Source organism: Cyclopterus lumpus, chromosome 18 (assembly GCF_009769545.1).
Source record: "Cyclopterus lumpus isolate fCycLum1 chromosome 18, fCycLum1.pri, whole genome shotgun sequence".
In the NCBI taxonomy this organism is placed as follows: Eukaryota; Metazoa; Chordata; class Actinopteri; order Perciformes; family Cyclopteridae; genus Cyclopterus; species Cyclopterus lumpus.
In genome coordinates, this window is record NC_046983.1 from 8,180,464 (window position 1) to 8,201,170 (window position 20,707).

The window sequence follows — 20,707 nt, forward strand, 5'->3', positions numbered from 1 at the left end:
GTGCTGTTGGAGCTTTTTGTTGTTGTTGTTGTTGTTGTTGTGGTGTTTTGGCACTGATGGCCCTGCGACAATTAAATCCTCCATTACCGGCAAAGAGAAACAGTCCAAATCTCCTCCGATTAGGGCCATGGCTTTCAGTCAAGTCGTCTGACAGATCATTGTCACACCGAACAAACATAAACAAGTCATTTCATGAGAACTGTACAGCCAAAAGAGACAAAAATAGACACAAAAATAGACTTAATAATATATTCTGCTAGGACAGCCCTAATAGTACTAGCTGCTAAGAAGGTAGAGAGACAGACAGATAAAGGGACAGACAGGCACTTAAGTGCTGATGCATAGCGGAGATTAAAGAAAGAGCTAAGCAAAAGACAGAAAAGAGGGGGGAGAGAGTCTTAAAGAAGGATTTCCGGTCAGAGCACTTTCAATTCGACCAGTTTAAAAATGTAAAAGTGTATAATTTGAAACAGTTTGGTACCTTAATGTATAAAATAACTGAGAACAGAATTACGGACAGAATTGAAAAGACCCCTTTTCCTGTGCTAAAAGCTGTGTGCTGATCGCTACAGAGCTAGGATTAGCATGGCTATTGATAGGGTCTCTATCCTCCGCTGTTTGTACCTAAAGTTATTTCGCATCCTGAGACGAAGTGGATTAGATGAGACACAAGTGTCTGGAGCTAATAGCACTAATGGGATACCGTGGCTCTGTATCAGGGGTCTCAACCTGAGCTGTGCTCAGCAGGATGCTGAATCTTCGGCCTGGCACGATGCTTATGTTAATTTGACCTCGCTGGCTTAAGCTAACTAGCAAGCTACTACATCCCCTGCTACAAGTGGCCTTTGTTTCAATCCTGTGTGTTTAATACTTTAGGTGTATGGCTTTGTTAAAAAAAGTTAACAGAGAGATAAAAAGACAGAATCAGAGCAGCACAGGTCACAACGAGACGAATGCTAACACAGGCTACGCTAATATTTCTCACAGTAGACGGGAAGGCCAGCAGATCAGCTCGTACCTTTATCATTATTAATGTTAGCGGAAATGCTGCATTCATGTCGAATCAGTTTGATTGTCTTTTCCAGTTTCCAACTTCACCCAAGTCGTACTTATGAATGTTAAACCCACTGACACAGAGGTACATTTTTACGGATATAGTGTTGTATTGACCATGCACAGTAGTTTCAGCCCTCATAGGAACAACTCTTTAACTGTCGTTAGCAAGTTGTAAACACCAGAATCATACCATGACATGAACGCAGCAAAAGCTCACACCAACGCTTCCCCTCCTTTTAGCTTTATCTTCTGCTGCATTTTTTTGTAACTACATCAAATCAAGCACAAAAAACCCTCCCGAAAAACCTCAAAGTCAGTTAGTCTCAATAAGTTGAAGTTTTTTGTAAAATGGCTACAATCTGAAAATGAGGCACTTTTTGAGCAGATATATAATTCTATTAATTTTCTTATCCATAAACTAAATATCCACCGTAATTATTAGATTTTTACTCTTGAATGAGAGCAGCAAATAGCTTTTCAAGAATGTCATTTGGCACACATCTCTTGGTTCCCACAGCCAACAAGATAAAAGCAAAGAGCAAAGAAAGTTTTCCATCAGTCTGTCAAAGTGCTTCAGGGGCGTGTCCGATCCAGCCGCTCCCTCAATGTGATTGGTCGTCACAGAAGGAACAGGCAAAGCTTTGAAGCTCTCTGAGTGGCACAAGATTGTTTCCCAAAGGACGATGCACTGACATCAGCACTCTGAAGAAAGAAAAAAGGAGACACACACAGAAAGAGGGAATTGTTCGGTTAGATGCAGAATAAACAATAATCCAGATATGATGAAGATATAAATATTATGACATGTATATACAGTGTCTCTTGCTTATCAAGGTAATTATAATATTGAATGTAAGTTATCAATGTCTGCATATCATCCGAGGAACACAGTGACCCTAAAACAAACAACAGGAATAAACAATGAAGAAGAACGAGCTGGAAAAAGACTCAGATTTAGAAAGGAAGAAAGCAATAAAAAGGGAACAGCTGGGAAGGAGAAAGTGAGGACACCCATTGCTGCAGGCGCAGCGAAGGGAAACAGACCCAGAGATCCTGTCAGGTTTTTTTTGTGGCAATTTCAGCTCCTCACATCACATCAGACATGTGAGGTGTGTGACACAGGCGTGCATCGCCGGGATAATATCACTACTGTGTGCCAGCAGCAAATAAGGGTCTTTCCTGGCCTTGTTTGCACAGTTGATAGGATTAGCGGGAATGCAGACTTAATGATAATTCTGCTCCGGAGTAGCGAGAGCAGACGAATCACATGGCTGCCATCTGCTCCTTTCTTTAATGCGCGGCTTGATTTTGGGGCTGTCCCCGGCGAAAGTTAACAAATGTGAGAGAAAACCTGGTGAAATCTAAATGGTGGCACCGTGAGAGCCGACCAGCTGATTACAGAGCTCAACGTGCTTTAAACGCATTAGCAATTTGACCCGGCCGTGAAAGCCCCCCCCCCCCACCCATCAACTATTTTTGGTCTTCAATTTCAAAATAATGGCGCTAGATTGCATTGTGATCATATGACATAATATTTCCAGACATATTTACGCTATGTAGTGTGTCATGGAGGACAACCTCGTGATGTTTGTTGTTTTGCCTCGTCACATGTGGTTCAACAACTTGGACTTTAAGTGAGATCAACTAAGAGCATCTGTGCGCTTCTTCCATGCAGGACTATAAACATGCCAAAGCACAAGACCGATGTTAGTGTTGACACCTCCATCTCAAATCACCTATGACAAGCTCGGATTGGAGCAGCGTGCAGGGTGCCATGAGTCCCAACGAGGATTTATGATTCTGTGTTGCTACGACCCGACCGACCAATCAGAATACAAAATTAAATTATGCAGAATGAACTGGTTGATCCGACTTTGTGCAAAGTCTGACATGCCTTGATACTGATACCACACAGAGGGACACACATTTTATTAGACCTATTTTACCCGGTGTGACACGCAATTAACCTGCGAGATGGGTGGCCATTGATAATGGTGACGTTGTTGTTCTGGTTAGGCCATGGTTAATAATGATTATTGCACACAGTGTAATTGCTTTGTCTCGCCTGTTGAGTCATATTACAATGTTTAAATAAAAAAATGCAAAATAGTGGAGTTCATCTAGAGTTTGCGGGATCAAAAAAATAAAAAAATAACGAATGCATGAAAAGCTAGTAAAGAGAGCCGCTTGAGAGAGTTCCCGGTGTCTCCTGCCCCAAAATTTCCCAGCAGCGCTTGACTCTCTAATTGCATGAGGGTACTCTATATTTATGCCCCTCCCTCTCTCTCCAGTTGGTCCTCTTCCTGGTGCAGTGAGCTATATTTAGCCCCCCTCGGCACAGACGGTGCCCGCCAGCCAGCCAAGCCATGACGGCCCAAACCAGAGCGGAGCGGCTCACCCGTTCAGTCGAACGAGCGCTCGAAAAAACAGCAACACAAACAATCAAGCCAGCCAACCAGAGCCTGGACACGCACTGATGCACTGCCATGGACACACATGAAACCACACACGCACACAAAAGGACACAAAGAGCAAGAGACTATAATTATGCGGATGACATTCACTTAATGATGACCTTTCACCAAACACAGACATGGGAAATTATACAGGGAAACAACTCTCCAATGCCTCATCCTAATGCACATGCGCCCGCTTATATGCAACTACAAATGTTTCCACTCTAATCAAATAATGCTTTCTTATTTTCCCTGCTTCGCTTTCCACGAGTCTGACCCTCCCACAGGGGAGGGGGGGTTGCCTATCGATCTCGTTCATTTCCTTGCATCGTTTCTTCATCTGCGGGCCGATCGATGTAATGACGACCGTGGTGAGGATCTTGTACGTCCCTTTTCCCTGCCAGGCTGTTTAAATCAAGAGGTTAGGCAGGGCTGTGTCTAGCCAATAACTGTTCTCTAGCCGCCTGTGTGTGTGTGTGTGTGTGTGTGTGTGTGTGTGTGTGCGTGCGTGTGTGTAATTAGGAGAGTCTAGGTCTATGTGATGTCTCAATCGAGTAGTCTAAAATTGAAAGCCACCCTGTTCTCTGGTCGTAAATCGAGTGTCAGTCTGTCATTTTCATGCCGCCCCGGCTCCCACAAGACACGGAGTCGGTCTTTGCAACACGATGTGAGTCACTGAGTCCACTGCTCCCTCAGTTTAAAAGTTTAAATCATATTTTATTTTAAAAGGAGACACCGATGCTGGATTTATTAGATTCATCAGTTTCAGTAAATGGAAACAGAAGCCGCAGAGAGAACTGCAGAATACTCAATCAACCTCCGTGGTTTTACTTGACTTGACTTGACAGGAAAAAGATGAATGACTGGAAATCCTCACTGTGTTTATCACTACATCTCCTCTTTTCGCTACTCATTGGACTCATCAATCTGTGCTTTGCATTCAGGCACAAAGAAATGTGTGATTTGAGAGATTTCTCCTCAAGCTCCATGAGAGCCGCCGTCTAACCTGCAGAGAGACGTCTTTGTGCAAGATACCAAATTCCTGCCGGCGCCGAGGCTGCAGCTCTGACGCCAACCCTGACCTCTGACCTATAAGGACAGAAGGTGTCGTATGCTGCACTGATTATGAAGTTCCCCGATTTTGTGGTTTGTGATACAATCGACTTGACCATAAAAGAGACTTTTCACCAGAAAATAATCTGCAATGAAAAAAGAATGTATGAATCTGCAGCCTCCTCCCAAAAAAAAAGGAAGCTGCAACCTCTTTAAAATCTGCAGTGAATATGGGTTTGGTACTCAGATGACAGATTTTGGGGGGGGGGGGGGGGCAACTTTCACATTGTCTCTTTTCGACTATCAAGGACGCTGATTCAGACAGAATACATTCAACCAGTTTGATGGAGTTCCACTGATGCTATGACAGATCTGTAGACAGCTGTTACAATTCAGGAAGACATAGCAACTAAGTGGGCCATCCCACATTACGAATGCATGTTTTGTAGTTTCAATAACCGGCGACAAATTTGCAAATAACTCTTGTAGGCATGCGTCTCCACCGTCTACACCAATGCCTAGTCAACCTCTAATTAATTGAATCTGTGACACGCTGCCCTCAACAAACATGGATCAGACGCGTCTGTCCAGCAGCAGTTTGTTTGGACTATAAATAAATGCATTAACAGAAAATCAAAAAGGCAGAAGAGCTTTGCGGTACCGCCCACCATGCTGGACCGACAAGTGATTTTTATTGTTATGGCAACAACGAAGCATTCACAGTAGCTCCCATTCATATCGATACTTTTTTGTTTTAATTTGTAGTTTTTTCGTCTTCATTACGCAGCACTTACACTTGATAACTGACCGACCACTCAGCCAGACAAGGCCGGACTAAACGCCACTGAAAGCAGAGTGAAGAGGGAGGAGAGCTGAGCTGGAGACTTAAATAACCTACTAGGATCTATTCCACCACCCAGTCTGCTCCTGGCTAAAAATGGTGGCTCCATTGTTGCATTATTGTGCTCAAACATAGTCAAAGTTGATGGACAGTGCCAAATTGTTAATGCTAACATGTCGGCCATATTGCAGAGATAATAGTTGGGTTGTTTTCTAAGTAAAACAAAATGCACAGGACTGCACTACTGATTATTGTTTTGTTGTTCAACATGTTTTTACCCAGGTTGCATAATGACAATACATTATTCTTGAATCCTTGAACATGCTCGCTTTGATAATGTTATCCTCGACGGAGAAGTGTGGCAACAACAACCCCTTAATACCACCGACGAATTGTCCGACAGGAAGTTTCAAATGCCCCCATTATGAGAACCGTGAACGCAGCACTTTTCCCCCCTTTATGCCGAGCCGTTCCATACATTACTCTACGCAGTTGGCAGCGGAGAGCATGTAGTGTGGCGTTTGAAAGACGAGTGCTGTGTGTGCTTAATGCGTCTGCGCACACACACACACACACACACACACACACACACACACTCTATCCGTCTTAAACGCTGCTGCTGTCAATCAAACTCGCTGCAGCTACAACTGCTCCGCGACAACCTGTTATCCAGGTATGTGTGTGTGTGTGTGTGCGCGCGCACGTGCGAGTGTGTCATTTATTTAGACATACGACAGTGTGTTCAGGTGTGTGAGGTTGCAAAGGATACATAGTAGAGACGGTGACAAGGTGTTATGCAATCTCTAGAGAGGTGGAAAAAGTCAGGGAGTCCAAAAGAAAGTTTTGCACGACACATTAAACGCTATAACTCGTTAAATGATGTAATTTCTGTCTGTGTTTTGTCTGATTGTTTGACACGATGGTATAATTATTCCAAGTGTGTGTGTGTGTGTGTGTGTGTGTGTGTGTGTGTGTGGGGGGGGGGGGGGGGGGTGGGGGGGGGGGGGTGGAGTGGCACACAGAGCTGGAATGTGTGGGGACAGGAAGAGGCCGACACAGAGCAGCAGTGCTGAGTGGGGGAGAAAGAGCACATATGTGGGAGAACCACGTTCACGGCCCACGTGCAGCCTCACGTCGGAGGATTTTTAGACCACCCTCGGTTATGAACATGCCGTTTGCGTTCGTAATCCTGGCGACGCATGTTGGGCTTTACGTACCTGGCCATCGACAGCCAGAAGACTTTTTTGTAATTTTAAAGAACAATGACCCAAAGCTGAGTTTGCTGAACCCTACATTGGGCCCTCCGTCTGTCTGTGTGTGTGTGTGTGTGTGTGTGTGTGTGTGTGTGTGTGTGTGTGTGTGTGTGTGTGTGTGTGTGTGTGTGTGTGTGTGTGTGTGTGTGTGCGCTGTCTGCAGGTACAACCCTATTAATTAGACCTGAAACGATTAGTCAGCCGTCAGAAAATTAATTGCCAACTATTTGGATGAGAAGACAGTTCGGCAATAATAAAAAAATCTTCATATTATTTTTTAATGTAGTCCTCAGCCGTATTCCCATTTTTTCCCTTACCTGTATGAAAATGAATTTAGCACAGCATAGAAAACGTGTCACTTGCAATCAGGTTCATGAAACAACAGTGAGTCGCCTCGTGGCTGCATATTAACCTAAATATACCTCAGATAGGACGGCAGTTGGGTTTAAAGTGCCAGTAAAAACATTTAAAGTCCATCAAATTTCTGACTGAGTGTCTTGTAGGCAAAAGATTTCTAATCTCGGTCCAAAAGTCAAACAAGCACTTTGAGGTGGAAAACATCAAGGTGCTTATTTGACGTTTGAACAAAAAAAACAAAAACATTGCAATTGTGTAAAAGTTGAGCCTCGTTTGAGAAGAAACTTCCTTTGGTTGTTGTAAATATAGCGTATAAAACGAGGGTGACCTTGTGGAACAGAAACTGGCTACTGTACTGTAATCTGACATGGGACGTCCTGTCCCTAGACAGGACACATGGACCGAACGCCAAGAGGACTAAAGGATTTTGTGGAATGTCATCTCATTCAATCTCTGTCTCATGCACACATTGTCATTGTCTGCTGACTCAGACCACCGATTTCTCTTCGCCTCCCCGTGTGTTGTGTCGCTCCACCAGTTCTGCCACTTTCTCACACACACACACACACACACGGCGTCTCGAGTGCAAATCAAATGTGCTTAAAAAAAAAGGCTCCTTTCCTTAAGCACAACACGTTTTTCATAATCATCCAGTCAAAACGAAATCAACATAAATGGAAATAATTTGACTAAAGAGTAAAACAAGAATTGCACCTCATTCTCAATTTCCCCGAGCTCACAGAGCAAATTGATTCTGTCCTCTGGTGTGGAATTCAACCTCCCGGCCTCTGGGGCTAATGGCAATGTTCCCGAGCGTAACTGCACATAGGGATCTTCTAAAGTTATACTTAACATAAAGTTCTGCACTATAGTCAGAAAGTCACATTCCTCAAGATGTATGTATTTTTAAATCAAACTCTGGATCCCATTTACGGTCAACATGTCTTCTGAAGTAGCCGTACTTTGTATTTACGTTGTACTGTAATTAACTCTCTAAATAGCAGTTTTCATTGTAAGTGGCGGAGTCCGCCATTCACTTGTTACTGTTTTTACAGAAACCCATTGATATTCAATGCAATACTATATTATATTATACTATCAATGTAGTCGGTTATTAATTACTATGTGCTTGAAACGATCATTCAATATGATCACAGAATTTGTCAAATGATCACACAAACCGATATCATATTCATTTATTTTAATTGTAATGTAATGCAAAACATAAATGTTGCCATTTGATGTATCGTTTTAGAGTTAGCTCAAAGCTAATTTCCCCTTCATATTATTACGATCTGCTTCCCCCAAACAACATTATATATATATATATATATATATATATATATATATATATATATATATATATATATATATAACAATGTTTAATAATGCATTTCTTATGGTCCTGTTGTCGTTTCAGGGTCATTACTAATTCAAAACTCCACCAACTCTGAACAAAAGTAGATTTCAGTCACATCGGCTTCATGCTTGTATCGGCTCAGTCGTGGGTCTTAGAGTCTTTCACAAGATCAATTAAAAGCTTCCTTCTTTTTTCTTTGCTAAGACGTGACTGTAAATAATACATGTGGCCGTCACCTTACCTACTAAACCAAATGCAGCCTCAGAGGGTGCAAAGAGCAACTGGAGAACCTCTGGATCATTAGAACGAAGCGGGGCTGACGATGTGAAATCTAGTTTGCATTTGGAAATCTTTTCCCGTGTGTTTACAAACCGATGCCAATCTGCGTTTCACAGCGCCTCTGTGTGTGTGTGTGTGTGTGTGTGTCCTCGTGCCAGCTTCTGGCCTCTGCTCCAGTCTGATGATAAATTGTGTAATTATTAATAGAGACACCTCTGGCCCTTCATACCACAACCGCACATCACTGAATCTTCCCCAATCGTTTTAAGTTGCTACAGTAATTGTGACTGTATGTGTGCTCACACTGTATCTATCCATCTATCGACTACTATGAGTGGAGTAGTAGATGGGTGTCTGTATGTGTGTGTGTGCACAAGTCAATGTGTGGCTGACAGCCAGAGCCAACATGCCTCACTTCATCTCCACAGGAGGAACAAACATTTAACAAGAGTCTTCTCCTTCTTAGTCTTCATCTCCAACCTGTTTTTGGCCTCTTTGCCGTACTCGATCCCTCTTCTTCATTTACTAGATCGAGTTTGAAGTTGGCCCTAAACTGTATATTACAGGACTTTTCGGACCCGTGACAAATCTGTTGTCCTTTTTTTCTCCTTCTTTACTCTGGCAATACGAGAAGAAAAAAAACTATGGAGGGCCAAATGCTAAGTGTCATCCCACCAGCATGGCTTGCAGCAGGTGGGCTCCTTTAAGGACTGCTCTGTATGTGTGCTTGTAAGACGGCTGGAAACAAGAAAATAACGTCAGATTAAAAAAATAGGAGCAGTTAAAGCGACCTAAGTGGAGTATCAGATGGCACAATAACAGGACACGCGGCTCGGGTAACGACTGCACAAGCACATCCCGACGGCTTATGACTGGACAAGAGACACAAAAGCAAAACAGTCTCATGAACACACACGTGTTTCCCCTTTTTCCATCTAAGTAAGATCCCACGTAAATATGACGTCCCCACGGCACGTAAATGAGCAGCATGGTGACGCAGGGCCGTGTGTGTGTGTGTGTGTGTGTGTGTTTGTTGTTTTGGACAGGAGTCGATGATTCATATTCATATTCATATTCGGCTGGACTCCAAAAAGCCCTCATCATTATCATCATCAGCTCAGAGCGGAATACGCCATCCTAGAACGACCAACATGTGCTGAAGACAACTACACACCTACCAACCCCCCCCCCCCCCCCCCCCCCACACACACACACACACTGGGGAACATGTGCACGCAAAAACTCATGTTTCTTTCAACTCCTCTGGTCATGAATACAAACAATTTCATTAATGGCAAATGAAATTCAACGGGGACATGAACAGTTGACGCAGAGGGTGCATGCACAGATGCCACCCTCCCCCCCCCAAACCTCTTCCACATGTTATTTCCTACTTGTTTGTTATTGACCACGTACGACTAATGAGCAGGCAGGAGAGTCGGGCGCATTTCATTTCCTCTCTCCGTTGATTCGGGGCCTTTTAATGCTCTGGTTAGGTGCTGTGACGCCAGCAGCGGAGAAGAACATCGTGTTAACGGCTGTGGAGAGGTGCAGTGTGGGAGATGTAATTGTAGATTCCAGAGATGCTGTGTGTCAGACATCAGAAACAGAACATCCAGTTTCCGTGAAGCATAAAAAGAAAAAGGAAAAAGGAGGTACCATGTGCTCATGAACACCACACAAACACGCAGCCAAGTCTTCGCTGCTGGCAAACGCACGCACAGACCTGCAAACACAAGCTTGAGAACACTGTCGGCGATGCTCATGTGTAGCGGAATATGAAACACGTGTGTCGGGCGGGTGTGGTTTCCACATCATTTTCATTTTGGCCCATGAGTGGCAAGCGCAGAAATAAATCCTGGCACACATGGTAAAAGCTTAGCGCGGCTGCTGAATCCAAAAGATTATTTTGTTGTTGCCTTCTGAAAGTTGTTTTTAGATGGAGTTCAAGTTTGGCCTTAATAATGATAATAATGCAACAGGAGACAAGGGGTTAATTCATATGTTGCGGCTATTGGTATTTATTAGTCTCATCCGCCACAGATTCAGTCGCGCTACCTGAACGTGTTAATCGTAGCTGCCGGCACTCAGTATGAGCAGTTTAACTGGAACTAGCTGTAAAAGGTGTGTGTGGGTCTCTAATAAAAGTCTGTTTTAGGTCTTAGCAAAACACAAAAGAAAATGTAAATAGTGTATTAAACCACATATGTGTCTATTTTAACGTAAGCTATAAACGCTAGCATGCCTGGCTAACTACAAACTGCAGTGGCCTAGCTTTATTTCCCGAGACCAGGGGGTGTTATAAGATAGCTATAATATTTTGTTAGGTTAAGTTAGAAAAATACTTGTTCAACACTGGAACATGCCCCCTGCTAATATTTGGGGCATCAATAGCTGGAAACAACGTTTTCAATCGAGGGAAAAAGATTTAGCGTAAACATCGGCTAACATTAGCGTCACGTTTGCCGGTCAAATGCCAGAAATGAGAAGCCTGCTTTTGTTCACTTTTGTGAGAAATTGAAGAACAATTGTTTAAAATAAAATCACCACAAAATTACCAATAAGCGAACAACCAAATATCCTGTCAAGTATTTATTACGTATTCAGTCGCTACAAATGCTAAAGCAAACACGAATGAACTATTGACTAAATGTGCTACTGGTTCTGCAATACAAGGTACAAACGTGTCTCCTAATGCAATGAATCAATTAACTCCCAAGAAACCCATTTCCAGTCAGAAAACCTGTGTGCTTACGTGTAACCCACTCTACACAATGCGGCCAATTCAAGGAAAGCCCTGGTAAGCACAGGAAGCTGTTAGTTCTGCCACTGAGGCCCGGTGAAGGGTGCTGACGCCGAGGTGACGTAGAGGTGAGGCGGCACTCTAAAGGTTAACGACCGTTCTCGGGACAATAATGGCAGCAGTGAGCAAACATCGTGGCTCCTTCATCCGATGTGCACTGATGAGTACCATAAGGCGGGTCGAGGAGCTGTTTGTTCTTTCTCTCAGTCACCACGTAGACGATGTCAATGATCTTGACTTTGTCAATTTGGCTTCCTGATCACACTGAACAGAGCTGCAGAGAACGTGGACCCTGGTCGATGTGTCAGGATTAGGTAACTGAAATGTGGGCTGTGTGTGTTTAGTCTACAGTTTCCCCTCCAGGCAGTCAGAGTTGAGCAATCCATATGTAAAAAGATGTCCTCATGATCCGCAGGTTTTTTTGTTTTCTAAGTAGAAACACACAATTTATAAAGTCAACTTCTACTTTTGCAGAAAGTCCCCGTTTGCATTTGTACTTCTTACTTCACACTTGAACAAATAAGGGAACCGCATGTTGACACCAGATTATTGCCATCATAAACTCAAAACCTTTGACTCCAATTGACAACCATTATGACTGGTAATTATGAACATCTGCAAGCAAACTAAAGTGGTTCCAGAATCTGGTCTGATTGGTCAGCATTCATATTGGTTATAATACCATTTTAATAGGCTAAAGAGTTAATTTTGCGAGCCGCGACCTACAACTGTCAAATGTAATCGCCTGCAGCAAATTCTAATCTGGTTGGTGTTCTGTCTGCAAGCTGTATTAGTTACACTCGAGGAGAATTTGAAGCAGTAAACAAAGAAGAGATAGTACATATCAGAAGTAAATATTACAGTATTTTTTGTAGGTAAGATATGAAACTTGACAGTTCTTAGCTGGTCCAGTTGTTTAGTATTGGGGAGCGATGGGCTGTAGTATACTTGGGAGGAAGCCATGAATAATATACTAATAATTCATCAAAATAACACCAGTAATACTCAAAAACAAAACTAAGTAAAGCAGCAGATGACAATATCTGGAGCGTCGGCCCAAACTGACAACTTGGGAGTTTGACTTAAAAAAACAAAAGTACAGCTCGGCTATTTTGTGATCTTTCTTTATTTCATTCCAAAGTGCCACCCTCGTCCCAAAAAGCCAGGGGTTATTAAACAACAGTCATCTGGTCTAAAATTGCCTAATTGGACACAATTCATACAACCGAGTGAGATCATGGATTCACAGGCCAAAAGCACACGCGGGAAAGAAAGAGATTTGATGGCCGCTCCTCTGAAAATAACGTGACCTCTCTGCAGGAGTCTTAACTGGATTCTCACCCTGTTGTCGCCGTCAGCTCTGACACTGACCCCGGGATCAACTCTGACCTCCAGTCATCCCGTGAACCTCCTCTACCTGAACCATCCGGCTCAAGATGCAAGATGCAAGACACACACACACACACACACACACACACACACAAAGACGAGAGCGAGCATACAGACACACACACACACAAATACACACATGGCCTCCATGTGCGAAGTGGCTCGTTAGTAGACGGTAATCAGCTTAGTGCTCACCTACGGCAACCGCCGCTAAACTCTTTACAGACAAACCCAGTTAGAGAGCCCGAATCCAATGAAACACACACAGTCAGACGCACACAGATTACGGTGGAGACGTCGGGAGAAACATGTTGGCGGTGTCAACACAATCACCTGAGACAGAGCAGAGACGTGTGTACCAAGGGGGGGGGAACAAAGTCCATTTATAGGGGTGACAGAAGGAGAAGAACAAGAGGCCGGGAAACAAACACGGAGTGAGAAGAACAGAAAGCAATAAAGAGAAACTTGGTTGTTTTCCAGGGAGAGAGTGTGAGGAAGGAGGAGGGAAAGAAACGGACAAATAAGAAGGAGTGTGTGCGAAAAACTCCCTCCTGCTCCTCCTCTGTGGCCTCAGTAACCCCAGTAGGTTGGTGGGTGGCTGCTCAGTTCTTTTAGGCTCTCCAAACCCGGCATACATCCCATACCACAGCGCACAATCAGCGCTCTGTAGCCAGGATCACACTCGCACAGGGAGCTGGCACGCTGCCAAGCTAACACACACACACACACACACACACACACACACACACACACACACACACACACAGTACAAGTAACCTGTCGGCCCAGACTGAAACATCCTAACAACGGCTGAATGGATTGCCATGAAATTTTGCCCCGATATCCATGGTAACCGGAGGATGTTGCGACAACACGAGATTCGGTTTTGTGTTTTTTTTTTTTATGGATTAATCTTGAAAAAATGTTGGATGAATGAATATTCCCCTTCAGGATTGTAACAAGGTATGGTGGGTCGGTTGATGCGGGACCATTTCAGCCGTGAGAGTGGAATCAATCATTTCAAGTCTCGACAAGGAATTATTTGAGCCTATTTTCTAAAGAATTTCAAACTATTCCTTTGAGAGAGACTTCAAAAGTGACACAAAGGCATCCATCATTCAAACTGATAAGTACACAGCGTATTAATTATACAGAAATGAGAGCTGCATTCTCCTTAACCTGGATGCTGAAGGCACAGACCATGGAAGACGTCTGTAAATGCAGACATGTCCTGTGAGTTATCTTTCGGTTCACAGCGACCCAACAAGAGTTTCATTCATTTCAGTCAAGCAGAAAACCTCTTGTACACAAAAACCCGGCTCACACGACCAGCTGAAAGCTCCATAAATGTGTGGAACGTGATGATGAGAGAAAGAGAAAAGGTCTGGTGTGAAAGTAAAGAAGAGCGAACAAAAAGTCTGCAGAGAGAGAGAAAAGACAGGAAGAGGAGGAGAAGAAAGAGAGGTTTGGAGAGCGGAGGAGAGAGGCATGGCGGGGCAGAGGGGCTTTGTTTAAAACAGAAAGAGTATTGACAAAAGGGACAGGAGGTGTGTGTGTGTGTGTGTGTGTGTGTGTGTGTGTGTGTGTGTGTGTGTAGCCACGGTAGGCCAGAACCAGCTCAGTGAAGGTAACTTTGGCCATTAGTTAAGGGGCTTTTGGCTGATCCCTGCTTCCTGAAAGGTGATTGGCTTAGATGATCTGTCTCAGCTTTTCTTATTTAGAGCAGCACAGCTTCGAGGCTGTGGGTGTGTGTTAAGCGTTTGTTTGTGTGTGTGTGTGTGTGTGTTCATGCACACAAATCACTTTGTAATGCAAGTAAAGAGCTCAGACTTGAAACACAAGCGTGCACAGGTAATCAAATGCTTTTCTGTCACATCCAATGACAAGTCCAATGGTTACAGTCTCCAAGGCGCGCATACACACACACACACACACACACACACAGTCTGTCCGGCGCCACCTCTTTGCCTGACTAAGCTGCCAATACAGTTCATTCTGTGTGTGTGTGTGCGTGTGTGTGTGTGTGAGAGCCAAATGCATGTAAATAAGGCAGTAGTCAGTCAGTCAAAACATGACTAGAGTACTGAGTCATTAGCCGCGGTTTTACTACCTAATTATCATTCGCTCAGCCGGGCAGCTCACCAGAAACACACAGAGACACACACACAGCTCCTCTTGAGAAGCCCTTGAGCAAGGTGCTTAAACCCTTAATAGGCTCATGGGTAAGTGAGGGATTTATTGGTGAAAAAGAGCCATTAATCTGTGAATAAATTAAACAAAGATCATACCAAACTAATCTAACTACTTTTTATTTATTTTATAAAGCCAGAGAAAAAAAGAAGTAAATCTACAGCCGACAGGAATTTTGAAAATATGCAAAAAAATCCTTAAAGACTCGGGTACATTTTGCCTCGTGCTAGTCCATCTATTTACGAAAAGCAGCTCAAATGTCTTCACAATAACATTTTATTACAGTTCGCCTGCTTAAAATGCCCACAAATACATATAATCGTTTTAATAAATCTCAGTGTCAGACAGCTAGGATTATACTAGAGGAGGTACACTCTATATTTTACTGTGTAATATTATATAGTTCTATTTTCTATTAGTTTTATATGGTGTCTTTTTTACATGGAGTCTAATTGTTCCTCATCACAATTTAAGCTTATTTCTGTTGTTTGGGCTTTGTGATACTTATTTATCTTCCAGGGAAATGTACTGTTGCATTTGCTGCTCATGTTAATTGTGTTTATTTTTAATCTGTATAACGTCCCACTCAGTACGCACCTTAGTCTAATATTAAAATATAAGTGATCCTGTTTTTTTCCAGAATGTATTTTTGGGGTTTAGGACAAAACAAGCAATCTGAAGACGTCACCTTCAGAGACCAAACAACTACAAAGAACCGATAAAGTAATCAGCAGATGAACCTCTTAAACCTTTAAATACGTATATTGTTATCAGCCTTAACGATCCAATATGGGCTCAAAGAGCAGTGGTTATCTTTATCCTCGTGGTTCTTCGAAAGAAACTCCAGTTCGGATGACGCCTCAAATGCCTTGTTGTGTCCGTCGTTTTTAAGTTTTAGTTCGAACACAGCAAGTGATAAAACATTGATGGATCAGGTAAGTGTGTGTACGTGTGTGTGTGTGTGTGTGTGTGTGTGTACGTGTGTGTGTATGCATGTATGCGTCGTTCCAGTAATTCCACACACTTTAGTCGTCGCTTATTGTTTGTTCCAACTGCGGCAGAATTTTAGTTGACTCAGCTTTTGGACTGGTGATACAATAAATAGAGTCTAATGCCCAATACAGGCTCCAACTGCCAGCCATCAAGACTGTAAACATATGGGACTTTTCTTCTGAATTATGTTTAGTTATACCTTCATATTTAAACCTCCGCGTTTAACCTTTCATTCAGGCTTTTTCTTATACCACCTTAATTCAAATGAATCATTACCGACATCCTTATCTTCTCCACTTTACCTTCAAATTGACCTCACCTCGAGCCTCCGCGCTGCCCCAATGACTCGTCACTTTGCTGGATGAAAAGCAGTGAAAAGCATTCTCATCCCTTATCGATGCTTTCCGGCGTGTCCAGCTTCAAAGTTCAAGTGTCAACAAGGCTTTGTGAAAAAAGGCCCTTTGATGCAGCAAATATACACAGAAGGGACAGTAAATATTACGCAAAAGAGAGAAAGAGATAAACTGCTTAGTTCAACTGTTGATTACAGATGGTGTATGAAGGTTCAACAAGTATGAAAGACTGCATGAGAACACACACACAAGATGTAGTCTCTATTCATTGAGAAGAACAAAACCACTCATTTCCTGTTCCCCCTTAGTGAATGAAAGATTACAGTATGTCTGTGGCAGAGTGGACCTCAGGCAATATCTGAAACAAAAAACACAGATATTCACACACACACACACACACACACACACACAGTTACTACTTGACCCCACTGTTTGGTTGAGTTCTTGGAGTTTGGATTTCCCGAACAGAGTGAACGATAGTAATATTAAATATAACACTGGTCCATCTTAAAATATGCAGTTTCTGTCAGGAAACTGATATTCCCCCAAAGACGCATCCGATCGCGTTTTAAACTGCACGAATCGACGCAACCTTTTCATTCACTTCAAATGATGAGCTGATACAGAGAAAGGGCTCTGGGGAAATCAGGTTCGGGCACAAGCATGCAAGTGCACATTTCATAACGGCCGTAGATACGCTCTTCATCGGGGGAATGAATGCCATGGTAACACACACTCCCTCGTGATAACATAAACCGCCTCGTGGCCTCGGATAAATTCATTAACATAGTACTCAAACCAGTCCTCCTCGATCCTAATTCACCTGAAGTAACATGCCCACACCAATGCAACCGCTCGCGCTACAAGTCAAGATCAGCAACAGTCATGGGAAGCGGACGCATGCTTTCAGTATGAGCCTGAACATCCACGTCGGAATTCAACAGTGTGTTCAGTTTCCTGTCGTACAGCGAGTTAATTCCCAAGGCGAGGACGCACCAAAAGAAAAACTGTTCTGACACACCCCATAAAAAAAAAAAAAAAGGTACGGTAAGTCAGAGGACATGCTTTATGAAAGATTATGCTTTATAGGCTTTCGCTAAAAATCAAACGGTTCCTTAAAATGTTTAATAAAGAGTGAATCCAGTGAGAAACCAGGATCTTTCAATATTTAAGAGCCGCTCCGTGTGCCGTCCCGGAGCGGCGTGTGCGACGGCTCGATCATCCGTCACAAATCTGTGTGTGTGTGTCAGTGTTCAACTCTGATTACTCCTCTAGTCCTCAGTTTCGCATAATTGCACAGAGGCGAGGGCCGGTAATGAGTCCATACTGCCCGAGCGGCGCACGCAGATGACCTCATCACACGGCCTGTGCTTGAAGTCAGAGGGAAAAAACGTCTCAGCCTTCATGCCTAATAAAAGTGCGTGCCTGTGTGTGTCTGTGTTGTGGTGACGGACACACAACCTTCAACACTCCCGAAAAACCCAAACAGAGGAGAGTTGTTGCTATGTGCGGTGTGAGTTCGGTGACTCCCTGAACAGACCACCCAAACAAAGCAGACCGGACTTCAGAAAACTAAACGTCCTTGACGTGAACAGAAACAAACTAGCCCAAAAGAAATAAAAAAAAGGAGACCGTCCTCCATTTTGTGATATTTTCCAAAAGGAACCTATCTAAAATGTGAGGTGAAAATATTAAACAAACACAGAAATGCGTTTTTTATTTACTAAAGGAGGAACTGGATCCAGACTTCTCTGCTGTCCAAAAGTAAACTCCCAGGTTGTCCTGCATCTTCCCCTCGGGGGGGGGGGGGGGGGGGGGGGGGGGGGGGGGGGGGGGGAACGGTTTGGGTAACGCTTTAATTAGGCTATGAAGGAACGTTGCAATGCAGAGAAATTGGAGCTAATTTCCATCTTCATATTGGATTATGTAATCAGAAGGAAACGGAGTGTACCTCTCATCTTGTACTGTTTTTCATATCCATACAGTTGATTATACCAACAACCGAGTACAGAAGTCTGGGAGGCGAATAACTCGTTCAAATATGATATCATGAAGTTGCTTTTATCTAGCTTTACATGCATTGCATATAAGCATGAACATAAGCAGAGCTGTGTGTCGCTGTGCTGCCGTCAGGTTCCTGCACAAACCAAGTTAAAAGCAGCAGATGAACGCACATTCACACAATCTGCCCTGAGCCTCACCCTATTGGGGGTCATGTCCCATCCACGTGGGTGTGTTTTACATAACACTACTAGTGTTGTTAGTCTAACCTAGTGTTGCCCTAGATTACACACCCAGCAATAAAATAAAAGTCTGTCACCTGCATAAAGAAAACTGTGTTTTTTGTTGTTGAGGAATGCATGTGTGTGTGTGTTTTGTTACAACATGTACTCAGTCTATATATACATAGCTTGTTTAATGATTAAAATATCAAATACAAATCATTTCTATTGGTTATAATTAATTCATTGCTGAGATGTTGTAATGTTTTTCTTACTATCAGATAGAAACTTATTTGGAGGTAAAAAAAATAATAATAAAAAAGGTGAAGTCCATCTTTTAGCATTAACTATGAGTAGCATAGCTCATGAATGAAGTATCCAGTACACTCACTGTCAGTTTTCACACCAAATTCAGTGGTTTAGAGAGACAAGTTGGCCTCTTTACTGAGTCGGATCATCCGACTGCTTCTTTTGTTGGTAATCACTTTAGTTGAGTACTTTGGTGGGTACAATGTTAAGTGATACCAAGGCCCAGTTGTAATAAGCCTGAATTATCCTTTACATCCTTTTTTTTCCAAATCTTTATAATTCCATTTCCAACATTTACAGAGAAGCGCTCCCTCAGACAGACAGAGAGACGGAGCGAATGGGAGGGAATTACACGCCACTTTTAATGCCAATGGTGGACAGGACTCGGTTGCTAAAAAGGACTTGGCTGTGTGTGAGTTACACACTGAATGACTTTAAGTATGTTTACCTCTTCCTGGCACACATGACCCGGGACTTTGAGGAGGTAGCAGCCAGCTGCCAACCAGGCCAATAAAACTACATGCTGCTGGCAGGGTCAGCGTCAGTAAAGATCTTGTTCTATGTCGTTAAAGTTCAATTTCAGTTGTCATTTGGGTATTATTGGGAGTTCTTGTATTTTATATACATATATTTTGACAGGGCTTTGTAATTGTAATACAAATAATATATAATAGTTTAACCAATGCATATGTACAGTGTAGCTACTGTAGATCCATTTGGTCAGTTATGCATGACTTTTCCAATTAGCCAAGAGTAAACAAATGTCAACATTTCCACTTCTGTGAACAACAACAATGTTTCCAAATGGAGCGAGGCTAAATTTGACACAATGAATATTCATGGGTCTCCCCATTAGAAGCTCCTTCCTCGATGCAGTGTGTGTCCCAGGGAGGGAGTTTTAAAAAGAGCTACAGGTTATTTTGAGGGTGGCACACACATCCTCCTCCAGAAAAAGAGCGCAGGGGCAAGCTGGAAGCGTGGATAATAAACTGTTCTCACATGATTCCTCTGGGAGGAGTTTGTGGGAGTGGTGGCGGATTTAATCTAATTGACATTTTGTCCCCGAAAAAACCCTTTTTCTACTTCATAAACTAATGTTGCACTCCGTTCTGCTGAAGGTCACGACGACACACATTATGTGGGAAACACGCACACGCAAAGATCTACACAGCTAAGTGAAATGCTCACATCACAGTCCCTCATGCTTTGCCAGAGCTTCATAAAAAGTGGTCTCATCAAGACAGATATATATACAGATATTATATTTTCTTCACAAAAGGCTCAACATGTTCACCGCAGGGCAACAAAGCGCACACACGTCACACTTGTATTCATTTTGATTTTCTAAAAAGATGTTACTTAGAGTGAATCAGATCACCCTGTGTTTCCTCATTATCTAAATCATGTAAGGCTATTTTTACACATTACATAAGCATTGTCAAAGAGTGTTTTTGTTTATGTCCCACTACTGATGTTCAAATTTAGCCTTTGGCCCTCTTTGCCAAAAGTATGCAGACCTGAGACATGCACACACTCTTTTTCTATACAAGCTGGTTCATGTTGGTGGAAAAGATCCTTGTAGTTACAGCAGATCAGAACTCACAGGAGCCATGCAGACAAGAGAATTAATCGTTTCCAAATTTTATACAGTTCGTAGTAACGGATAGATTGGTCGCCATGTACCATCTCTGTATTTTTGCTTTTGGTTTCTCTGGTCGCTATCTGCTCTGCAGCAAAAGGAAAATGTCTCAGTGTGACACTAAAATCTATTTTTAAGTGTCTCTGCAAGCATT

The 20,707-nt window shown here is 42.9% G+C and overlaps 1 protein-coding gene across 1 annotated transcript in view; it reads right to left on the reverse strand.

Annotated features, from left to right (window-relative positions):
• Nucleotides 1-425: 425 nt before the first annotated feature.
• The window catches only part of si:ch73-335l21.1 (insulin receptor substrate 1-B), a 37,406-nt gene continuing 17,124 nt past the window's right edge, over nt 426-20,707 (reverse strand). Inside the window, exon 4 of the mRNA XM_034557188.1 lies at nt 426-1,758. Within this exon, the coding sequence (XP_034413079.1) occupies nt 1,751-1,758 (8 nt within the window). The 3' untranslated portion in view covers nt 426-1,750. The remainder of the gene's footprint in view (nt 1,759-20,707) is intronic.